The sequence below is a fragment of the Piliocolobus tephrosceles genome, chromosome 3, assembly GCF_002776525.5.
Source record: "Piliocolobus tephrosceles isolate RC106 chromosome 3, ASM277652v3, whole genome shotgun sequence".
NCBI lineage: Eukaryota > Metazoa > Chordata > Mammalia > Primates > Cercopithecidae > Piliocolobus > Piliocolobus tephrosceles.
The window spans coordinates 101698467-101718457 of record NC_045436.1 but is presented as its reverse complement, the minus strand read 5'-3'; the positions used below and the strand labels follow the sequence as shown (position 1 = coordinate 101718457).

The following is a 19991-nucleotide window of genomic DNA, read 5'->3' as shown; positions in this document are numbered from 1 at the left end:
TGGTGTTGATTGTTCTTTAAATGTTTGGTAGAATTTATCAGTAAAGCCATCTGGTCCTGGGTTTTTCTTTGTTGGGAGTAAATAGATACTTTAAAAAAATTCGCCTTTTAAGATTATACAACCCCATTCAAACTTTACTACCTATCCTGCAATGGTTACTTTTTCTTTTATGGTTATCAGCCCATCCAGGATCATTGATTGCTTCTAATTGTCATGTCTTTTTAGTCTTAATCTATCTGGAAGAGTTCCTGCACTTTTCTCTATCTTTCATGACCTTACCAATTTAGAGAGTACACACCTTTATTCTGTAAGATGTCTTTTAACCCGGGTCTGTCCTGTGTTTTCTAATGTCCAGATTCATGTCATATATTTTTGGCAGAAATACCTCAAATGATTGTTGTGTACTTCTCACTGTATGAGATCAGGAGGCACATGCGGTTGACTTATTCCACAACCTTGGTCAAGTGGATATTTGCCCCGTCAATCATTTGTCTTAAGAAGGTCAAACTGACTGGTATTGTGAGAGCAGGGAAAAGGAGCTACCATAATTTTACCATGTCCTCAGAATCTCCTTTCCTACTTTAGATGTCCTAATTTAAGGTCATCAAGAATTCGTATTTTATTTTAAGGATAATGAGAAGTCATTTAACTTTTTAGGAAAGATGAGATATGAAAAATTTTTGTATATGCTGTGTGGTTAGGGTGAAGGTTGGTTGGTTTTTCTTTTGCATATGCTCTCTAATTATTTCATGCCTGTATACTTTGTTTAAATTTTGCTCTAAAGGTTACAATTTGTATATTTACCACAGTCTACCTTCAAATTATATTACATTAGTTCATTTTCAGTGTAAGAATTTTTCAGTATTTAATTTCTATGTTCCCATTTTTCCTTTGAACCATTTTTGCCATATGTTTTACGTGTATATTAGACTATAGATGATTTTTTTAAAATGCATTCCTTCACATAGACTTTAAACGATTTTCTTTTATAATTTTTTTTTTTTTGAGATGGAGTCTCGCTCTGTCGCCCAGGCTGGAGTGCAGTGGCACAATCTCAGCTCACTGCAACCTCCACCTCCTGGGTTCAAGTGATTCTCCTGCCCCAGCCTCCCCAGTAGCTGGGATTACAGGTGCGCAACACTACACCTGGCTAATTTTTGTATTTTTTAGTAGAGACGGGGTTTCACCATGTTGAGCAGGCTGGTCTCGAACTCCTGACCTCAAGTGATCTGCCTACCTTGGCCTCCCAAAGTGCTGGGATTACAGATATGAGCTACCACGCCGGGCCTACATTTGTTTTTATGGTTTGAGTTTTTATAACAGACTTCCCCTTCTACAACAGATAACACACAAGTAAGCTTGTGTCTTTTTTTTTCTTTTTTTTTTTTTTTGCCTAAAATAAATTCAGTGAGTGGGTTCCAATTAATAAGATTTAGCTATATGTTAAAAAAATATATATTTGAAAATAATCTCTCATAGATGTTGGACCTTTAGACTAATATACATCATATTTGAATTTTCTGATCCTTAAAGGTTTTTGAAATTGGAAAGTATGTTTTTGAGTCTTTGAATTAGGTTCTTTTTCTTTTGTTTTTTTTTTTGAGATGGAGTTTTTGCTCTTGTTGCCCAGGTTGGAGCGCAATGGCGCGATGTTGGCTCACTGCAACCTCTACCTTCTGGGTTCAAGTGATTCTCTTGCCTCAACCTCCCAAGTAGCTGGGATTACAGGCATACCATGCCTGGCTAATTTTGTCTTTTTAGTAGAGATGGCATTTCACCATGTTGGTCAGGCTGGTCTTGAACTCCTAACCTCAGGTGATCCACCTCGGCCTCCCAAAGTGCTGGGATTACAGGAGTAAGCCGCCACGCCCGGCCTAGGTTCTTTAATTAATATATTTTTGGTATTTATGTAAAATGTTTTTTCTTTTTCTTCCCCAGAAACTCGTTTTCATCTTGTTGGTTTCATCTTAATACCAACGTCATGTCTGGTTCTAATGGTTCCAAAGAGAATTCCCACAATAAGGCTCGGACGTCTCCTTACCCAGGTTCAAAAGTTGAACGAAGCCAGGTTCCTAATGAGAAGGTGGGCTGGCTTGTTGAGTGGCAGGACTATAACCCTGTGGAATACACTGCAGTCTCTGTCTTGGCTGGACCCAGGTGGGCAGATCCTCAGATCAGGTGAGCAAATAAGACAGCGTTAGCTGGGAGTAAGACTCTTAGAGAAGGTAATGGTTTTATTTGTAAAGTATATTTTTGACTCCTGAAAATAATTTCAATCTATGCTTAGCTGTGTTATAACTCAGTTTCCACATTTGCTTGAATTCTTGCTAAAGATAAACAGTTCATATTTTTTTACTCTTTTGGGGGTTTTAGGAGGATACTTCCAAATAGTTAAATCTGTTTTGATTTGAAATAACAAATAGCATCAGCTATGTGTTATGAAATAACAGCTGGTACTATTATATTTGTTTTGAAATAACAGCTGATGGTACTTGTTTTCATGTGTTTTGTTTGGGTTATCAATAGAACATCTTTTGTGGTTATTTTCCAACATAACTAGACTTGTGAAAATATTTTTCGGAAAATTTTCCAGGTTACTAAGAACAGGATGATGATAAACCAGTGTGAAAAAATAGAAGAGGGATGGATAAAGGGAAGAGAGAGGGGAAGAATGAGAGAGAAAGGGCTCTCACTAAATTCATAGAAGTGCTGCATTGATTAACATTTTGTGTTTATGTTTCTTTTATTTTTTCCAGCTTTATTGATGTATGATTGACAAATAACTATATATAAGGTATACAATGTGATATTTTGACATGCATATACATTTTGAAGTGATTACCACAATCAAGCCATTTAAAATAATCTTACATGGTTACCTTTTTTGTGTGTGTAGTAAGAACAGTTGAGATCTACTCTCAGTGAGTTTCAAGTATACAATACTGTATTATTACTATTTTTGAGACTGGTGCTCTATCTATTTTTGAGACTGTACTTCACCCAGGCTGGAGTACAGTGATGTGATCATAGCTTGCTCTAACCTTCAACTCCGGGGCTCAGGTGATTCTCCTGTCTCAGCCACCTGAGTAGCTAGGACTATGGGCATATTCCACCATACTTGGCTAATTTTATTTTACTTTTTTTTAAGTAGAGATGGAGTCTCACTGTTTTGTCCAGGCTGGACAAGAACAGTATTATTAACTGTAGTCACCACACTGTAAATTAGATCTCTAGAACTTACTCATTTTGCATAACTGAAACTTTATACCCTTTGACCAACATCTCCCCATTTTTCCCACCTCTTTATGTTCCTTTTCTAACCCAGGGTGGAGTGCAGTGGTGTGATCATAGCTCACTGCAGCCTTGATCTCCTGGGCTCAAGTGATCCTCCCACTTCAGCCTCCAGAGCAGCTGGGACTACAGGTGTGTGCCACCATGCCTGGCTAACTTTTAAATTTTTAGCAGAGATGAGTTCTCACTTTATTATTGTCCAGTCTGGTCTCGAACTCCTGAGCTCAAGTGATTTGCCTTGGCTTGCCAAAGTGCTGGGATTACAGGCGTGAGCCAGCACGCCTGGTGATTTTTTTAAAGGGGTGAATCTCTAGAGTCCCAAAGGCATTGCAACTCTGTTTTTATAATTTCATGGTTTTTATCATTTAATTCATTTTATTTGCATGTTAGATGGCAGATTGGTTAGAAGTCTTAAGAAAATGTATGGATCATTGAAGTTGGAAATTATTCCCCAAACCACAGATATTTCTTTGCTCACTCACTGGCATTAAAGCAAGAAAGAAGTGAAACCTGTGTCAGAACTGCCCATGAACTATCCAGTGCTACATAACTCTTTATTCACTGTCAGTGTAATTATGGCAGGGATTTTATAGTGGTGAGGAGAGTAGTTTAGTTATGTCTGTTTAAAAAATTTTGTGTTGGGCCAGGCACAGTGGCTTGCACCTGTGATCCCAGCACTTTGGGAGGCCGAGGTGGGTGGATCACTTGAGGTCAGGAGTTTGAGACCAGCTTGGCCAACATGATGAAACCCTCAGCCTACCGAGTAACTGGGACTACAAGAATGTGCCACTGTGCCCGGCTAATTTTTTATATTTTAAAAATATAAAATGTATATTTTATTTATATATATATAATACATATTTTATTTATAAAATATATTTATATTTAAAAATATAAAAAACTAGCTGGGTATGGTGGCATGTTCCTGTAGTCCCAGCTACTCGGCAGGCTGAGGCAGGAGATTTGCTTGAACCCGGGTGGTGGAGATTGCAGTGAACCAAGATAGTGCTATTGCACTCCAGCCTGGGCGACAGAAAAACGACTCCATTTAAAAAAAAAAAGAAGAAATAAATAAAACATAAAAATTTTTTTGTTGTGGTATGATATAAATATATTAAAAATGCACATTTTTAAATTTTTTTTTTGCTTTTTAAAATTAGAGACGGGGTTTCACCGTGTTAGCCAGGATGGTCTCGATCTCCTGACCTCGTGATCTGCCCACCTCGGCCTCCCAAAGTGCTGGGATTACAGGTGTGAGCCACCGTGCCCGGCTGTAAAGTGCACATTTCTTACATGTGAAGGTGTGCAGCTCAGTAAAGTTTTACATTTACATAGCTCTGTAACCACTGCCCAGATCAAAATCTAGAACATTTCCAGCATAGTATGTCTGTTTTTAATTTACATCATATTTATTATGCAGCTTGTGGGGCAAATTCACTGCTTCGTGGGTTTTCTTTGATAAAAATATTAATCAGTGTGCATTTGAAGAAATTTAAATTATTTTAAAATAGTAGAAACATCGTCAGAAGGAATCTTATTTTTGAAATTACGTGGGAACCAATAGTTTTCATAATGTGCCCACCAACAATTCCTTCTTGCCAATATACCTTTCTGTAGCATGTGATAGGAGCTCTAGCTCTTCTGCTGGTAGTCCTTCCCAGAGGGGTTAATAAGTTTAATAATAATATATATCTTTGTAATGTATGGTGTTTTGGTTAAAACTTTTTGTTTCCCTTAAAAATTGTTTTGAAGGAATAAGATGGATTTGTGGAAAAAAAAACTAACCCTTAAAAATTTACTGTTTCAGAAATACTTCCTATGGATAACAGATTGACTTGCATTATTAAGCTGTTGGTAGTTTTGAATGATTATTTCTTATTTGGTATTCTCATTACAGTGAAAGTAATTTTTCTCCCAAATTTAACGAAAAAGATGGGCATGTTGAGAGAAAGAGCAAGAATGGCCTGTATGAGATTGAAAATGGAAGACCAAGGTAGGTACTGGGAGTAGAGCATCTTACAATAATGAGTCACCAAAAAGTAGAAAAGATAGTTCATATTTATCAAATCCTTGTATGACCCAGATGTTGTACAAATAATTTATTTATATATGTGATCTAATTAAATCTGCACAATAACCCTGTTGGTGGATATTTTTAGTTGAATTTTTAGTTGAAGGAAAGAGAGTGTAAGCAATTTGTATACAGCTAGCAAGTGGCAGAGGCAGCGTTTGAATGCATCTTTTTGTAATTTTATCTTGAAAATAGAAATAATTAGTTGAATACATTAACAGAAAGGAAAATTGTTCAGCAGATATTTATTAAATGGTATAGTATCTTAAAGTAAGAATTTATCCAAACCTGTAAGAGCAAAAATAAAGATAACCCAATAATTTAACATCAAGGGTCTTTCTATATTTTTTAAAACATGATTTTTCTGTACAACTAAAAAATTATCCATTTTTCTTAAGAAGATATTATAAACATGTATTAGCCTGTTCTCACACTGCTACAAAGACATACCTGGCTGGGTGTGGTGGCTCACGCCTATAATCCCAGCACTTTGGGAGGCCGAAGTGGACAGATTACCTGAGGTCAGGAGTTTAAGACCAGCCTGACCAACATGGAGAAACCCCATCTCTACTGAAGATACAAAATTTAGCCAGATGTGGTGGTGGGCACCTGTAATCCCAGCTGCTCAGGAGGCTGAGGGAGGAGAATTGCTTGAACCTGGGAGGTGGAGGTTGCAGTGAGCTGAGATTGTGCCACTGCCCTCCAGCCTAGGCGACAAAGCGAGACTCCGTCTCAAAAAAAAAAAAAAAAAAAAAAAAAAGACATACCCAAGACTGGGTAATTAATAAGGGAAAGAAGTTTAATTGACTTACAGTTCTGCATGGCTGGGGAGGCCTCAGGAAACTTACTGTCATGGCAGAAGACAAGAGAGAAGCAAAGGTACATCTTCCATGGCAGCAGGTGACAGAGTGAACAAGTAAAGGGGGAAAAGCCCCTTATAAAACCATCAGATTGGCCGGGCATGGTGGCTCACACCTGTAATCCCAGCACTTTGGGAGGCCAAGGCGGATGAATCACGTGAGATCACGAGTTCGAGACCAGCCTGGCCAATATGGCGAAACCCTGTCTCTACTAAAAATGCAAAAATTAGCTGGGCACGGTGGCGGGCGCCTGTAATTCCAGCTATTTGGGAGGCTGAGGCAAGAGAATTGCTTGAACCCAGGAAGCGGAGGTTGGAATGAGCCAAGATCGTGCCTCTGCACTCCTCCAGCCTGGGCAACAGAGCGAGACTCCATCTCAAAAAAAACAAAACAAAACCAAAAAACCCCATCAGATCTCATGAGAACTCACTCACTATCATGAGAACAGCATGGAGAAACTGCCCCCCATGATCCAATCACCTCCCATCAGGTTCTGCCCTCAACTTACAAGAATTAAAATTTGAGGTGAGATTTGAGTGGAGTTACAGAGCCAAATCATATTAAAAAGTTAGAAAGAAACGTAAAAATTAGCATGTACCAAATAAAACCAAAGAAGGATCACAGATTTGAAATCATGGTTATCACCTTATAAAAATGTTACACTTTGTATTCTTGGTTCCTGTAAGACAAGGAAATGGTAGTACTCCTCTCATCTCAACCTGGTCCTTCAGTTTTGCTAAGTTCGTTCTGTGGTGATAACTTACACATATGTTATTGAGTCTTTTTAAGTCAAATTCTCCTTGCATTTGACTGATTCCTTAGGTTCTTTTATAGATACAATTACAAAAAGATAAAATATGTGAAAAGATAGGTAAGATACATAGATGGAAATGCAAGATAGATTGTTCTTTTAATCAAGTCTCTGATGAATAGAAACTAACTTTAGCTTGCCTGAGCAAAAGTAAAATTTATTTTAAGGCTATAGGAATGTCTCAGGGAGCTCAAAGCAAAAATGCAGCTGACTTTAGGAAAACATGGAATTCGAAATCCATCAGGACTCTCTCTGCTTCATTTATTCTTTTGTCTATATTATTGGCTTATTACTCTCTCTTTGCAAATAACCATCTGTGCTTTTCAGGTTTTAATATAATCTGTGTGTCCATTCCAGTTTCCTGTTTACAAGTTACAGTCTTGGTCATCTATACAAACTAACCTGTCTTTTAATGGTGGCCTTGATCACTTTGTGTTCAGGGATGTGTGGTTACATGGAATAAAATATGGTTGCAGGCTGGGCATGGTGGCTCATGCCTGTAATCCCAGCACTTTGGGAGGCTGAGGCGGGTGTATCATGAGGTCAGGAGTTCAAGACCAGCCTGATCAACATGGTGAAACCACGTCTGTACTAAAAATGCAAAAATTAGCCAGGCATGGTGGCGCATGCCTGTAATCCCAGCTACTCAGGAGACTGAGGCAGGAGAATTGTTTGAACCCAGGAGACGGAGGTTTCAGTGAGCCGAGATCATGCCACTGCACTCCAGCCTGGGCGACAGAGTGAGACTCCATCTCAAAAAAAAAAAAAAAAAAAAAAAAAAAATATATATAAATAAATAAATGGTTGCTGGCCACTCTGCCTCCTCCTCCTGTTAATTTGGAAAGAATTATTGTCAGCTGGGCAGGTGTCTTGTCTTTTCTTTCTGTTGCTATTTGCAAGTCTTGCTGAAATATTTCTGAGTCTATACGAAAACAATATAAAAATTCATTCAATTTTAATAACAGTTACTGGGAAGAAGGAATAAAAAATGGCAAAAAGGGATATTTTGGCAAGTTGTTTATTTACTTTCATATAGTGGGAGGGCAAAAGATACAGTACCATTAGGTAGAATTACGTGTTAGAACATTTTTTTAGTAGTACATAATGAAAGTTAAACATTTAAAGGATATTTACTGAAATAAAATGACACAGGCATGAGTATTGATGGGTTTATCTGACAAATTTTTAACACTGGATTGTGGCATCAGGTTAAATAGTTGGCATTTTTATAAAATTGTATTTTAGTATACTTGAAATCTGTGAAATAGTAATACTAATACCTTATTGTATGCTACAAATATATATTATTGATGATAATAAAAATCCAGAAACCATTGAGGAAAAATGGACTTAATGTAACAGTAACAACTTTAATGGGAAGGGTTGTAGGAGAGTAGAGTAGGAAATGAGAATAATGAGAAAGTGAAGAGAGATGTGGGTGTTCCAAAAGAATGCAGGAAGGTTCTAGTTTGAATTTAGGAGTATAGGTGAAAACTGAAACAAATCATCCCATTGTAGAACCACTTTGAGTATGAGAACCTCTTCCTGGTTCAAGTTCAAAGCATATCACATGCACAAAAGAAAAATTAAATGGCAGTGTAATGGCATACATGACCTTAGCACCAGATATGTGGTGGTACTGTTGGATTTGTAAGGACTTATTAGTTCCGTCTTACTGCTTATATTCCCTTCGTTTGGGTTATATCAAATCAAGTTAAAAAGATGAAAACATTCAATTGATTTTATGCTTTTTTGTTTTTCCAGAAATCCTGCAGGACGGACCGGACTGGTTGGCCGGGGGCTTTTGGGGCGATGGGGCCCAAATCATGCTGCAGATCCCATTATAACCAGGTAAGAGCCAGTAAAAAAACATATCAGTAGCAAAGAGCTAAGTGATAGAAAAAATGCAGACTGTAGCTGTGTGTATATATGTCTACCTGTGTGTATATGCATATGTTTGTGTTTGTATATATATGTGTATATACAGTCATGCATTGCTTAACAATGAGGACATGTTCTGAGAAATGCATTGTTAGGTGATTTTGTTGTTATGCGAACATCATAGAGTATATTTACATAAGCCTAGGTTGTGTAGGTACAATTGAATAAGTAGTATACACCTATGCTATATGCTATAGTCTGTTGCTCTTAGGCTACAAGCCTGTACAGCATGTTAACTGTACTGAATGCCGTAGGCAACTGTAACACAATTGTAAGTGTATATATATCTAAACATAGGGAAAGTAGGTAAAAATACGATATAAAAGATAAAAAACCATGCACCTGTTTCAGGCACTTACCCTGAATGGAGCTCTTAGGACTGGAAGTTGATCTGGGTGAGTCCGAGTGGGTGGTGAGTGAACATGAAAGCCTAAGACATTGCTGTCCACTACTGTAGAGTTTATAAACACTGCATACTTAGGCTACACCAAATTTATAAAAAATATTTTCCTTTTGTGAATAATAAATTGACCTTAACTTACTGTAACTTCCTTACTTTATAAACTTAAACATTTTTAAAACCTTTTTGGCTTTTTTACAACAGCTTAAAACACATTGTGCAACTGTACAAAGATAGTTTTTTTGTTACATCCTTATTCTGTGAGCTTTAATTAAAAAAAGTTTTTTTGTTTGTTTTTAAACTTTTTGTTAAAAACTAAGATACAAATACACACATTAGCCTACGGCTATATAAGGTCAGGATCATCAATATCACTGTTTTCTGCCTCCATATCTTGTCCCACTGGAAAGTTGTCAGGGGCAGTAATATGCATGGAGCTGTCATCTCCTATGATAATAATGCCTTCCTCTTGAATATCTCCTGAAGGACCTGCCTGAGGCTGTTTTATAGTTAACTTTTTTTATAAGTAGAAGGAATATACTCTAAAATAATAATAAAAAGTACAGTATAGTAAATACATAAGCCAGTAACATAGTCACTTATTATCAAGTATTATGTACTGTATGTGATTGTACTCTTATGACTGGCAGTGCAGTAAGTTTGTTTACATCAGCATCACCACAAGCATGTGAGTAATACATTGGGTGAGGATATTAACAATGGCTTATGACATCATTAGGTGATAGGAATGTTTCAGCTCCATCATAATCTTATGGGACCACCACTGCATATGTAGTCTGTTATTGACCAAAACATCATTATATGGCACATGACTGTACACACACACACACACACAAGCCAGCATATGTATATTACATAAATATGCATGCAGATGTATATATAATTGATGTTTTTAAGGGATTTTATATACAATAGTGATGTGATATAAGTATAAAGCTGTCATTATATGAGTAGGTTAGGCATTATATAAAGAAGGTTAATTCTATTTATGCATCTATTTATTGAACATCTATTTGTTTTCAGCGTTGAGTAGGCACTTTAGTAGATATTAAAAAATCTGAGAATCCTAAGTTGGTTCTCTGTGACTGAAGAGCTATGGCTGTATTTGCAAGATGGAAAATATGAAGTAAGAAAACATGTTAAATATCATCAAATAGTATGGGTGATTCAGGATGCTTTAGAAGATTGGATGTGGGGCATGGCTGTGGTAAACTAGAGCACTCAAGAAAGGCATTATAAAGCAGGTAGATTTGAGCTGAACTTGAACCATGGGTAAGGAGATAGCAGGAAGCCTAAGAAAAGGGTTTGTAGTAATATCTGAGTAGAGACCGGCTTGGTTGAAACAGAATATTCTTGTAGGAGAGTAGTGGGTGAAAAAAAATTCTTGTAGGAGAGTAGTGGGTGAAACTAAAAGTTAATTTTTGTGCAGTTTTATTGTGAAGAATTTTAAATGCCAAAATTGGTAGTATGGACTGGAGCCACTGAAGGTTTCAGAACAGGGGAGAGGCATTCTCTTCCCGAGGCAGACCTATCTGGTAAGCCAAATCATATTCAGGACTCTTGATGAGCATGAATCAGAATTAAGAAGGTCAGTGAATCTAATGTTTAGATGGGCTTAGCTATCTCCACAGGAATCATCTTTCTAATGTATCTGAAATACTGTCATATTTGTCATCCTTTTAATTTTTATTTTTTTACTTACAGAATTTCTTTGCTGACCATCTGTCTCCCCACATGGAATTGTCATGTTCTTTCTTTAAATAGTGCAAGTATCTTCAATATTGTTACTTTCTTAGTTTTGATATTTTGGGGGCTTTTCTTCATGGAGACTCTGTTTTTCTTTGATCTGAGAGTTTAATTCTATATATTTTTTTTTATTTTCAAGTTGCTGGAAGAGGCACCCATACTCACCTGGTCTCACTTTCTTACTTGCCCTCTCGATTCTCCTGCCAAAAAGGATCTTTACCCAATCCCCAATTTTATCTTCCCTCCATCATCTATCCACCTACCCACCCATTCACCTACTTACTTACTTAACTACTGATCAACCTACCTCTCCATCCATGTACTGTTAGAACCTATATGGTTTAAATGAGATGGAAAGAGTTAATAAAAAAATATTAATGGCAGTGTTAGTTTCTGACTTTGGTGAAGCTGGCTAAAAACAGGAAGGTATGAAACGTTTGAAACAGGAATGTAATGCTAGTAAGCGGACGAGAAGCAGAAAAGGGAGTCTGAATCTTGAAAGTTAGAATCTAGTTAGCTTATCTTTATCTATGCTGGACCAAATAGTGGCTAAGAGTGTATGTGGTGATTGTGTGTCAAGTTGTTTTGAAATGGTAGACTTTTTGAGCTTAACTCTGTCCAACAGATAAGAGAAATGAAGGCTTAGAGATGGTCCAAGGCTGTAAGAGAGCCCACAAGTGGCGGTGTCTGGCTTTCAGCTGTACTCTTAGATTGACGTTCTTTGTTATCTCAATAATGATTAATTAATAATAATGCATTAATTAATAAATTGATGAGTTCCTCTAAATAGATGAGAGGCAGCAGAAATGGAAGAGAGAAGAGTGAAAGATGTTGAAAGAAGGATCAAGCCTTAGATGAATTGTTAAAAGTATTCTACTTTTAGACTAGTCTATTCCAGGCATCCTATCAGTGCTATCATTAGTTTTTCTATTTGTTTTTCACAGAAGCCCCTCCAAGTAGGTATTGATATATCTGTTTTGAGAATTTGAAAATACAGACTCACTGGGGTTAAGTGACTTGCCTAAATGTTATAGATCTGACATCTGAATCGGGGTAAGTGGCTTTAAATACTGTGCTTTTTCCGTTACACCACTAGTGAGTCTTTACTATACTGTACTTTTTATCATTATTTTAGGGTATATTCCTTCTACTGAAGAATCACCCAGGCACTTTCAGAGCAAAGATTCTATCCCCCTTTCTTTCAAGTATGCACTTCATGATTCAAAACAACATTGTTCAGGATTTCATAAACTTTTTAGTTCAGAAGCTCCAGGTCAGGTGTTAAATTTTCAGATTCCCAGGCATCTCTCCTAGAGATTGTCCAGGTATAATTTTCAAAAGTTTCTTCAGATCCTCTAGAGTCAAAATGAGTTGGGAAGTGTTAATATATTATTTTGAATAAATTCAGCTCAAATAATTGATGACTATCATTTTCTGTTCCCTTTTGGTTAACGACAGGAAGGGGCATACTACCAGAACTGGGGAGGGAATAGCAATAGGGCATAGAAATACCATTGATATTCAGTAAGTGTTCATTAGGTTCATCAGTTAAAATGATGTGTTCTGTTAGATCAAGAAATTTTGTTTTAAAATTGGTGATAATGTATTTAATACTAGTAAATAACATAGCAAGAAGCTACTGTGCTTAAAATCCATACGTTTGTCCCTTCAGAATAAAATCTGAGAACATATGCAAGCTGCTCATCATCTCTCTGGTCCTACCTTCTCCCCAGCAGCATCTCTCTTTTTTTTTTTTTGAGATGTGGTCTTGCTATGTTACCCTGGCTGGTCTCGAACTCCTGAGCTCAAGCAATCCTCCCACCTTGGCCTCCCAGAGTGCTAGGATTACAGGCAGGAGCCACCACACCTGGCCAGCATCTCTCTCTATTCTCTTTCTCATCCTTGTTCCATAGTTACAACTGGCTGGCTGAAGAGCAGTGGCTGTATTGAGTCTTTGTTTTCCCATCTCCTTGCATGTGATGTGTAGTAGGTGCCAGTAAATGTTTATGAGTGAACAGAGCCATCATTCACCTTCTTATCTTTCCTTTTTTTTTTTTTGGAGACAGATTCTAGCTCTGTCACCCAGGCTGGAGTGTAGTGGTGCTATCTTGGCTCACTGCAACCTCCAAGTGATTCTCCTGCTTCAGCCTCCCAAGTAGCTGGGACTACAGGTGCACGCCACACTGCCCAGCTAATTTTTGTATTAGTAGATAAGGTTTCACCATGTTGGCCAGGATGGTCTTGATCTTTTGACCTCATGGCCTCCCAAAGTGCTGGGATTACAGGCGTGTACCACCACGCCCGGTCATCTTTCCTCTTACCTAATTAGTGTAAACGTTCTGCTTGTTCAGTTTAAGTAGATAGTATGGTAATTAAGAGCACAGATTCTGGAACCAGATTGCCCAGGTTCAAAGTTCTGTTTACACCCTTGTTAACACTGCAGTCTTAGGGAAGTTACCTAACTTTTCTGTTCTTTATTTTCCATATCTGTAAGATAAAGATAATAAAACGACTATTTTATAGGGTTGTTTTGAGGCTTAAATAGATAAATACATGAAAGCACTTGGAACAGTGTTATATATATAATACATGCTATCTAAGTGGCTTTTAGAAAATAAAAATAAAATCCATCCTTTCTTCTTTCTCACTGTCTCTGCCTTCTGTCCTGTCATCATCTTTTACCTGGGTCATGGTAGTGGCCTCCCAGCTGATCTTGAGTCCAGTCTTGCTTTCCTGCAGACCAACATACATGCTTTTGTCAAAGTGAGTGAGCTTTCTAAAATTCAGATTGGTTATGGCTTTACCCTGCTTAAAAACATTCTGTGGCTCTCTAAGTAGATGAATTAGATGAATCGTCGTATAAGCCTGTTGCCCACTTTTCTGGCCTATCTTTTCCCTCACTGATGCCCATGGTGCTAGACCCCGTATGGACATTCAGTTTCTTGAACACATTATTTTATTTTATGACTTTGTTTCTCACTCCTGTATTCCCCTTTCTGGCATTTAAAAAAACAGATGTGCCCTCTTGTACTAATTATTATTTCATTTCTATTTAATATACTCATCAAACTATCACCCTTCTAATTTAGAGCCACTGCTAGACTGTGAGCTCTTTCATGGGAGGAATTAAATACGGTAGATATGGTAGTCAGCTACTATATAAGGAAATTAGATATGGTAGTCAGCTACTATATAAGGAAATTTGGAAGCTCATATCCACACTAATATTTTATTGGGTTTCATCCAGAGTAATGATTAGATCATAGACCTTCTTTTTTGGTTTAGCATTGGAAGATTTTTTTTTGACTAGGAGATCATTAGGACAATTCCTAAAATTGGGCTGGAGGTTGATATGGAGGTGAGGAAGGGGAAGGGGCGATTTATTAGTATCAACATCTCTGGCAAAGAGAGTGTGGTTAGAAAAAGTGTATTCTGAAACTAACATTGCCTTGATAGTTTTTACAAAACCTATAATCAATTAAATTTAAAATGTAAAATAAAAGGATAGAGTTTTTTTTTGTTTGTTTATCAAATTAGAGGGCATAAAGATTGAGAAGCAGGGCCAGGTGTGGTGGCTTACACCTGTAATCACAGCACTTTGGGAGGCTGAGGTGGGAGGATGGCTTGAGGCCAGGAGTTCAAGACCAGCTGGGTAACCTAGCAGGAGACCCCATCTCTACTGAAAAACAAAAAAAATTAGCTGGGCGTTGTGGCCCACACCTGTAGTCCTAGCTATGCAGGAGGCTGAAACAGAATGATTGCTTGAGCCCAGGAGTTTAAGGTTACAGTGAACTATGATTGCACCACTGTACTCCAGCCTTGGTGACAGAGCAAGACCCTGTCTCTTTAAATAAAAAAAAAAAATTGAGAAGTACTGCTTTTGACAACAACTAAACTGGGTCATATAATCTGCTTTTCTCTTAGCACAGGGTGAACTGTTAAAAGCAAATTTTTTTTTTTTTTGAGGTGGAGTCTCACTCTGTCACCCAGGCTGGAGTGTAATGGCACGATCTTTGCTCACTGCAACCTCTGCCTCCTGGGTTTAAGTGATTGTCCTGCCTCAGCCCCCTGAGTAGCTGGGATTACAGGCACTCACCATCATGCCTGGCTAATTTTTGTATTTTTGTAGAAACAGGGTTTCACGATGTTGGCCAGGCTGGTGGGGGGTCTTGAACTGCTGACCTCAGGTGATCTGCCCGCCTTGGCCTCCCAAAGTGCTGGGATTTCAGGCGTGACTCACCACACCCTGCCAAAAACAAATCTTACCATGCCTTTTTCACTGCCAGTAATTTTCTCTGTCGGTCACCCAAGCTAGAGTGTAGTGGCACGATCTTAGCTCAGTGCAACCTCAAACTCTGGGTACAAGTGACCCTTCTGCCTCAGTCTCCCAACTAGCTAGGACTATAGGTGCATGCCACCGCACCAGCTGATTTTTTAATTTTTTGTAGAGATGAGGTCTTCCCTTGTTGCCCAGGCTGGTCTCGAACTCCTGAGCTCAAGCAATTCTCCCAAAGTGTTGGGATTACAAGTGTGAGCCACAGCACCTGGCAACTACCAGTAATTTTTAAAGAAGGATATGTAAACTTATTTTTTAAAAGACTTTGATATCCTTTTCTTTAAATTCTATTCTGCTGCTACTTGTTTTTTTAGTACTTTAAGTGGTAAAAATTGTTCATATCCTGAATTTTCGTTACCGATAATGTAGTATCTTTTATTTTATTTATTTATTTTTTTGAGACGGAATCTCGCTCTGTCGCCCAAGTTGGAGTGCAGTGGCCGGATCTCAGCTCACTGCAAGCTCCGCCTTCCGGGTTTACGCCATTCTCCTGCCTCAGCCTGCCAAGTAGCTGGGACTACAGGTGCCCGCCACCTCGCCCGGCTAGTTTTTTGTATTTTTTTAGTAGAGACGGGATTTCACCGTGTTAGCCAGTATGGTCTCGATCTCCTGACCTCATGATCTGCCCGTCTCAGCCTCCCGAAGTGCTGGGATTACAGGCTTGAGCCACCGCGCCCGGCCAATGTAGTATCTTATGTAATGTAGACATTTGTCCTGGTTTGTAACAGTGATGAATATAGAATATTTCCTATAAAAATCAATAGTTTTAAATAAAACTAGCTAATTTGAGATAAATTTGTATATACTCTGTTTTAAAGAAAAGTGTCCTTGTAACTTTTTCTCAGATTTGAGATAAAACCTTAGTTTTTGTTGTAAATAGTTATGATTTTACATTACTATTCACAGATGGAAAAAGGATAGCAGTGGAAATAAAATCATGCATCCTGTTTCTGGGAAACACATCTTACAGTTTGTTGCAATAAAAAGGAAAGACTGTGGAGAATGGGCAATCCCAGGGGTAAGCATTAAAATTAAATTAGTGTTTAAATTCTTTTTAGTTGCTTTACTTACTACATGGTTATTGTTTGTGGATCTTTTCTATTCCATTTTCCTCTATTCCTTCCCACTTGAATTAGTAGTTCTTTTGTTTTTCATCCCTGCATGAAGTGTCATTGTCAACAACAAGTTTAGGATAATCCAAGACTGTTAGAATCTGCGTCTAATTCTGACACCCTTGGGAAGTAACTTGGGCTTTGACATTAGATGTAGGTCTGTGTTCTGGCCATTCCACTTGCAGCTGGGTGATTGGGAGTTCAGGCCCTCGTCTTTAAAATAAAGAGATCTACTTCACAGGATTATTAGAGATCACATATAAATAGGCGTTCATTATGTTGGATCCCATTTCAGAATTTAACCTCTACTCCAAGCCCAAGGTAGTATTTTTAAGCACTTTTTGTTTGAATTCTGATAACTTTTGACATTTAAAAAATTAACTTTTGTTATTTACTGTTCCTTGTAGTTTAAATAATTTCTATAATGTCATCAAGATGAGTATACTTTTGTTGACTTGTAGTTTGAATTTATGGCAGCGGTATATTTGAAGTGGCCATTTATTTTTTATTTATTTATTTTGAGACAGAGTCTCTCACTTTGTCATCCAGGCTGGAGTGCATTGGTGCAATCTTGGCTTATTGCAGCAGCCTCCCCCCGTAGCTGGGATTACAAGCATGCGCCACCATGCCTGGCTATTTTGTAATTTTAGTAGAGACGAGTTTCACTATGTTGGCCTGGCTGGTCTCAAACTCCTGGCCTCAAGCAATCTGCCTGCCTCAGGGCCTCCCAAAGTGCTGAGATTACAGGTGTGAGTCACCACGCCCGGCCTGAAGTGGCCGTTTAAAATGTTTATGTGTGTGGTAGAGGGTTTTATATTTTATACCATATTGTGAAATGGAGATAGTTTGATATGAGGATGACTCTTTATTTTTTTATTTTATTTTATTTTTTATTATACTTTAAGTTCAAGGGTACATGTGCATAACGTGCAGGTTTGTTACATATGTATATATGTGCCATGTTGGTGTGCTGCACCCATCAACTCGTCAGCACCCATCAATTCATCATTTATATCAGGTATAACTCCCCAATGCAATCCCTCCCCCCTCCCCCCTCCCCATGATAGGCCCCATTGTGTGATGTTCCCCTTCCTGAGTCCAAGTGAGCTCATTGTTCAGTTCCCACCTATGAGTGAGAACATGCGGTGTTTGGTTTTCTCTTCTTGTGATAGTTTGCTAAGAATGATGGTTTCCAGCTGCATCCATGTCCCTACAAAGGACGCAAACTCATCCTTTTTTATGGCTGCATAGTATTCCATGGTGTATATGTGCCACATTTTCTTAATCCAGTCTGTCACAGATGGACATTTGGGTTGATTCCAAGTCTTTGCTATTGTGAATAGTGCCGCAATAAACATACGTGTGCATGTGTCTTTGTAGTAGCATAATTTATAATCCTTTGGGTATATACCCAGTAGTGGGATGGCTGGGTCATATGGTACATCTAGTTCTAGATCCTTGAGGAATCGCCATACTGTTTTCCATAATGGTTGAACTAGTTTACAATCCCACCAACAGTGTAAAAGTGTTCCTATTTCTCCACATCCTCTCCAACACCTATTGTTTCCTGATTTTTTAATGATTGCCATTCTAACTGGTGTGAGATGGTATCTCATTGTGGTTTTGATTTGCATTTCTCTGATGGCAAGTGATGATGAGCATTTTTTCATGTGTCTGTTGGCTGTATGAATGTCTTCTTTTGAGAAATGTCTGTTCATATCCTTTCCCCACTTTTTGATGGGGTTGTTTTTTTCTTGTATATTTGTTTGAGTTCTTTGTAGATTCTGGAAATTAGCCCTTTGTCAGATGAGTAGATTGCAAAAATTTTCTCCCATTCTGTAGGTTGCCTGTTCACTCTGATGGTAGTTTCTTTTGCTGTGCAGAAGCTCTTTAGTTTAATTGGATCCCATTTGTCAATTTTGGCTTTTGCTGCCGTTGCTTTTGGTGTTTTAGACATGAAGTCCTTGCCCATGCCTATGTCCTGAATGGTACTACCTAGATTTTCTTCTAGGGTTTTTATGGTATTAGGTCTAACATTTAAGTCTCTAATCCATCTTGAATTAATCTTCGTATAAGGAGTAAGGAAAGGATCCAGTTTCAGCTTTCTACTTATGGCTAGCCAATTTTCCCAGCACCATTTATTAAATAGGGAATCCTTTCCCCATTTCTTGTTTTTGTCAGGTTTGTCAAAGATCAGATGGTTGTAGATGTGTGGCATTATTTCTGAGGGCTCCGTTCTGTTCCATTGGTCTATATCTCTGTTTTGGTACCAGTACCATGCTGTTTTGGTTACTGTAGCCTTGTAGTATAGTTTGAAGTCAGGTAGCGTGACGCCTCCGGCTTTGTCCTTTTGACTTAGGATTGTCTTGGCAATGCGGGCTCTTTTTTGGTTCCATATGAACTTTAAAGCAGTTTTTTCCAATTCGGTGAAGAAACTCATTGGTAGCTTGATGGGGATGGCATTGAATCTATAAATAACCTTGGGCAGTATGGCCATTTTCACGATATTGATTCTTCCTATCCATGAGCATGGTATGTTCTTCCATTTGTTTGTGTCCTCTTTGATTTCACTGAGCAGTGGTTTGTAGTTCTCCTTGAAGAGGTCCTTTACATCCCTTGTAAGTTGGATTCCTAGGTATTTTATTCTCTTTGAAGCAATTGTGAATGGAAGTTCATTCCTGATTTGGCTCTCTGCTTGTCTGTTACTGGTGTATAAGAATGCTTGTGATTTTTGCACATTAATTTTGTATCCTGAGACTTTGCTGAAGTTGCTTATCAGCTTAAGAAGATTTTGGGCTGAGACGATGGGGTTTTCTAAATACACAATCATGTCATCTGCAAACAGGGACAATTTGACTTCCTCTTTTCCTAACTGAATACCCTTGATTTCTTTCTCTTGCCTGATTGCCCTAGCCAGAACTTCCAACACTATGTTGAATAGGAGTGGTGAGAGAGGGCATCCCTGTCTTGTGCCAGTTTTCAAAGGGAATTTTTCCAGTTTTTGCCCATTCAGTATGATATTAGCTGTGGGTTTGTCATAAATAGCTCTTATTATTTTGAGGTACGTTCCATCAATACCGAATTTATTGAGCGTTTTTAGCATGAAGGGCTGTTGAATTTTGTCAAAAGCCTTTTCTGCATCTATTGAGATAATCATGTGGTTCTTGTCTTTGGTTCTGTTGATATGCTGGATTACGTTGATTGATTTGCGAATGTTGAACCAGCCTTGCATCCCAGGGATGAAGCCCACTTGATCATGGTGGATAAGCTTTTTGATGTGCTGCTGAATCCGGTTTGCCAGTATTTTATTGAGGATTTTTGCATCGATGTTCATCAGGGAGATTGGTCTAAAATTCTCTTTTTTTGTTGTGTCTCTGCCAGGCTTTGGTATCAGGATGATGT

The 19991-nt window shown here is 38.2% G+C and overlaps 1 protein-coding gene across 5 annotated transcripts in view; it reads left to right on the top strand.

The window, feature by feature from the left end:
• NUDT9 (nudix hydrolase 9) overlaps positions 1-19991 on the top strand; it is a 42116-nt gene that overhangs the window by 10384 nt on the left and 11741 nt on the right. For 4 of the 5 annotated variants that reach the window (XM_023198092.3, XM_023198094.2, XM_026456694.1 and 1 more), the window contains exons 2-5: positions 1939-2178; positions 5189-5284; positions 8798-8884; positions 16384-16495. In XM_023198092.3, the coding sequence (XP_023053860.2) occupies positions 1939-2178; positions 5189-5284; positions 8798-8884; positions 16384-16495 (535 nt within the window). The remainder of the gene's footprint in view (positions 1-1938; positions 2179-5188; positions 5285-8797; positions 8885-16383; positions 16496-19991) is intronic. The other variant, XM_023198093.2, reaches the window with a different exon arrangement.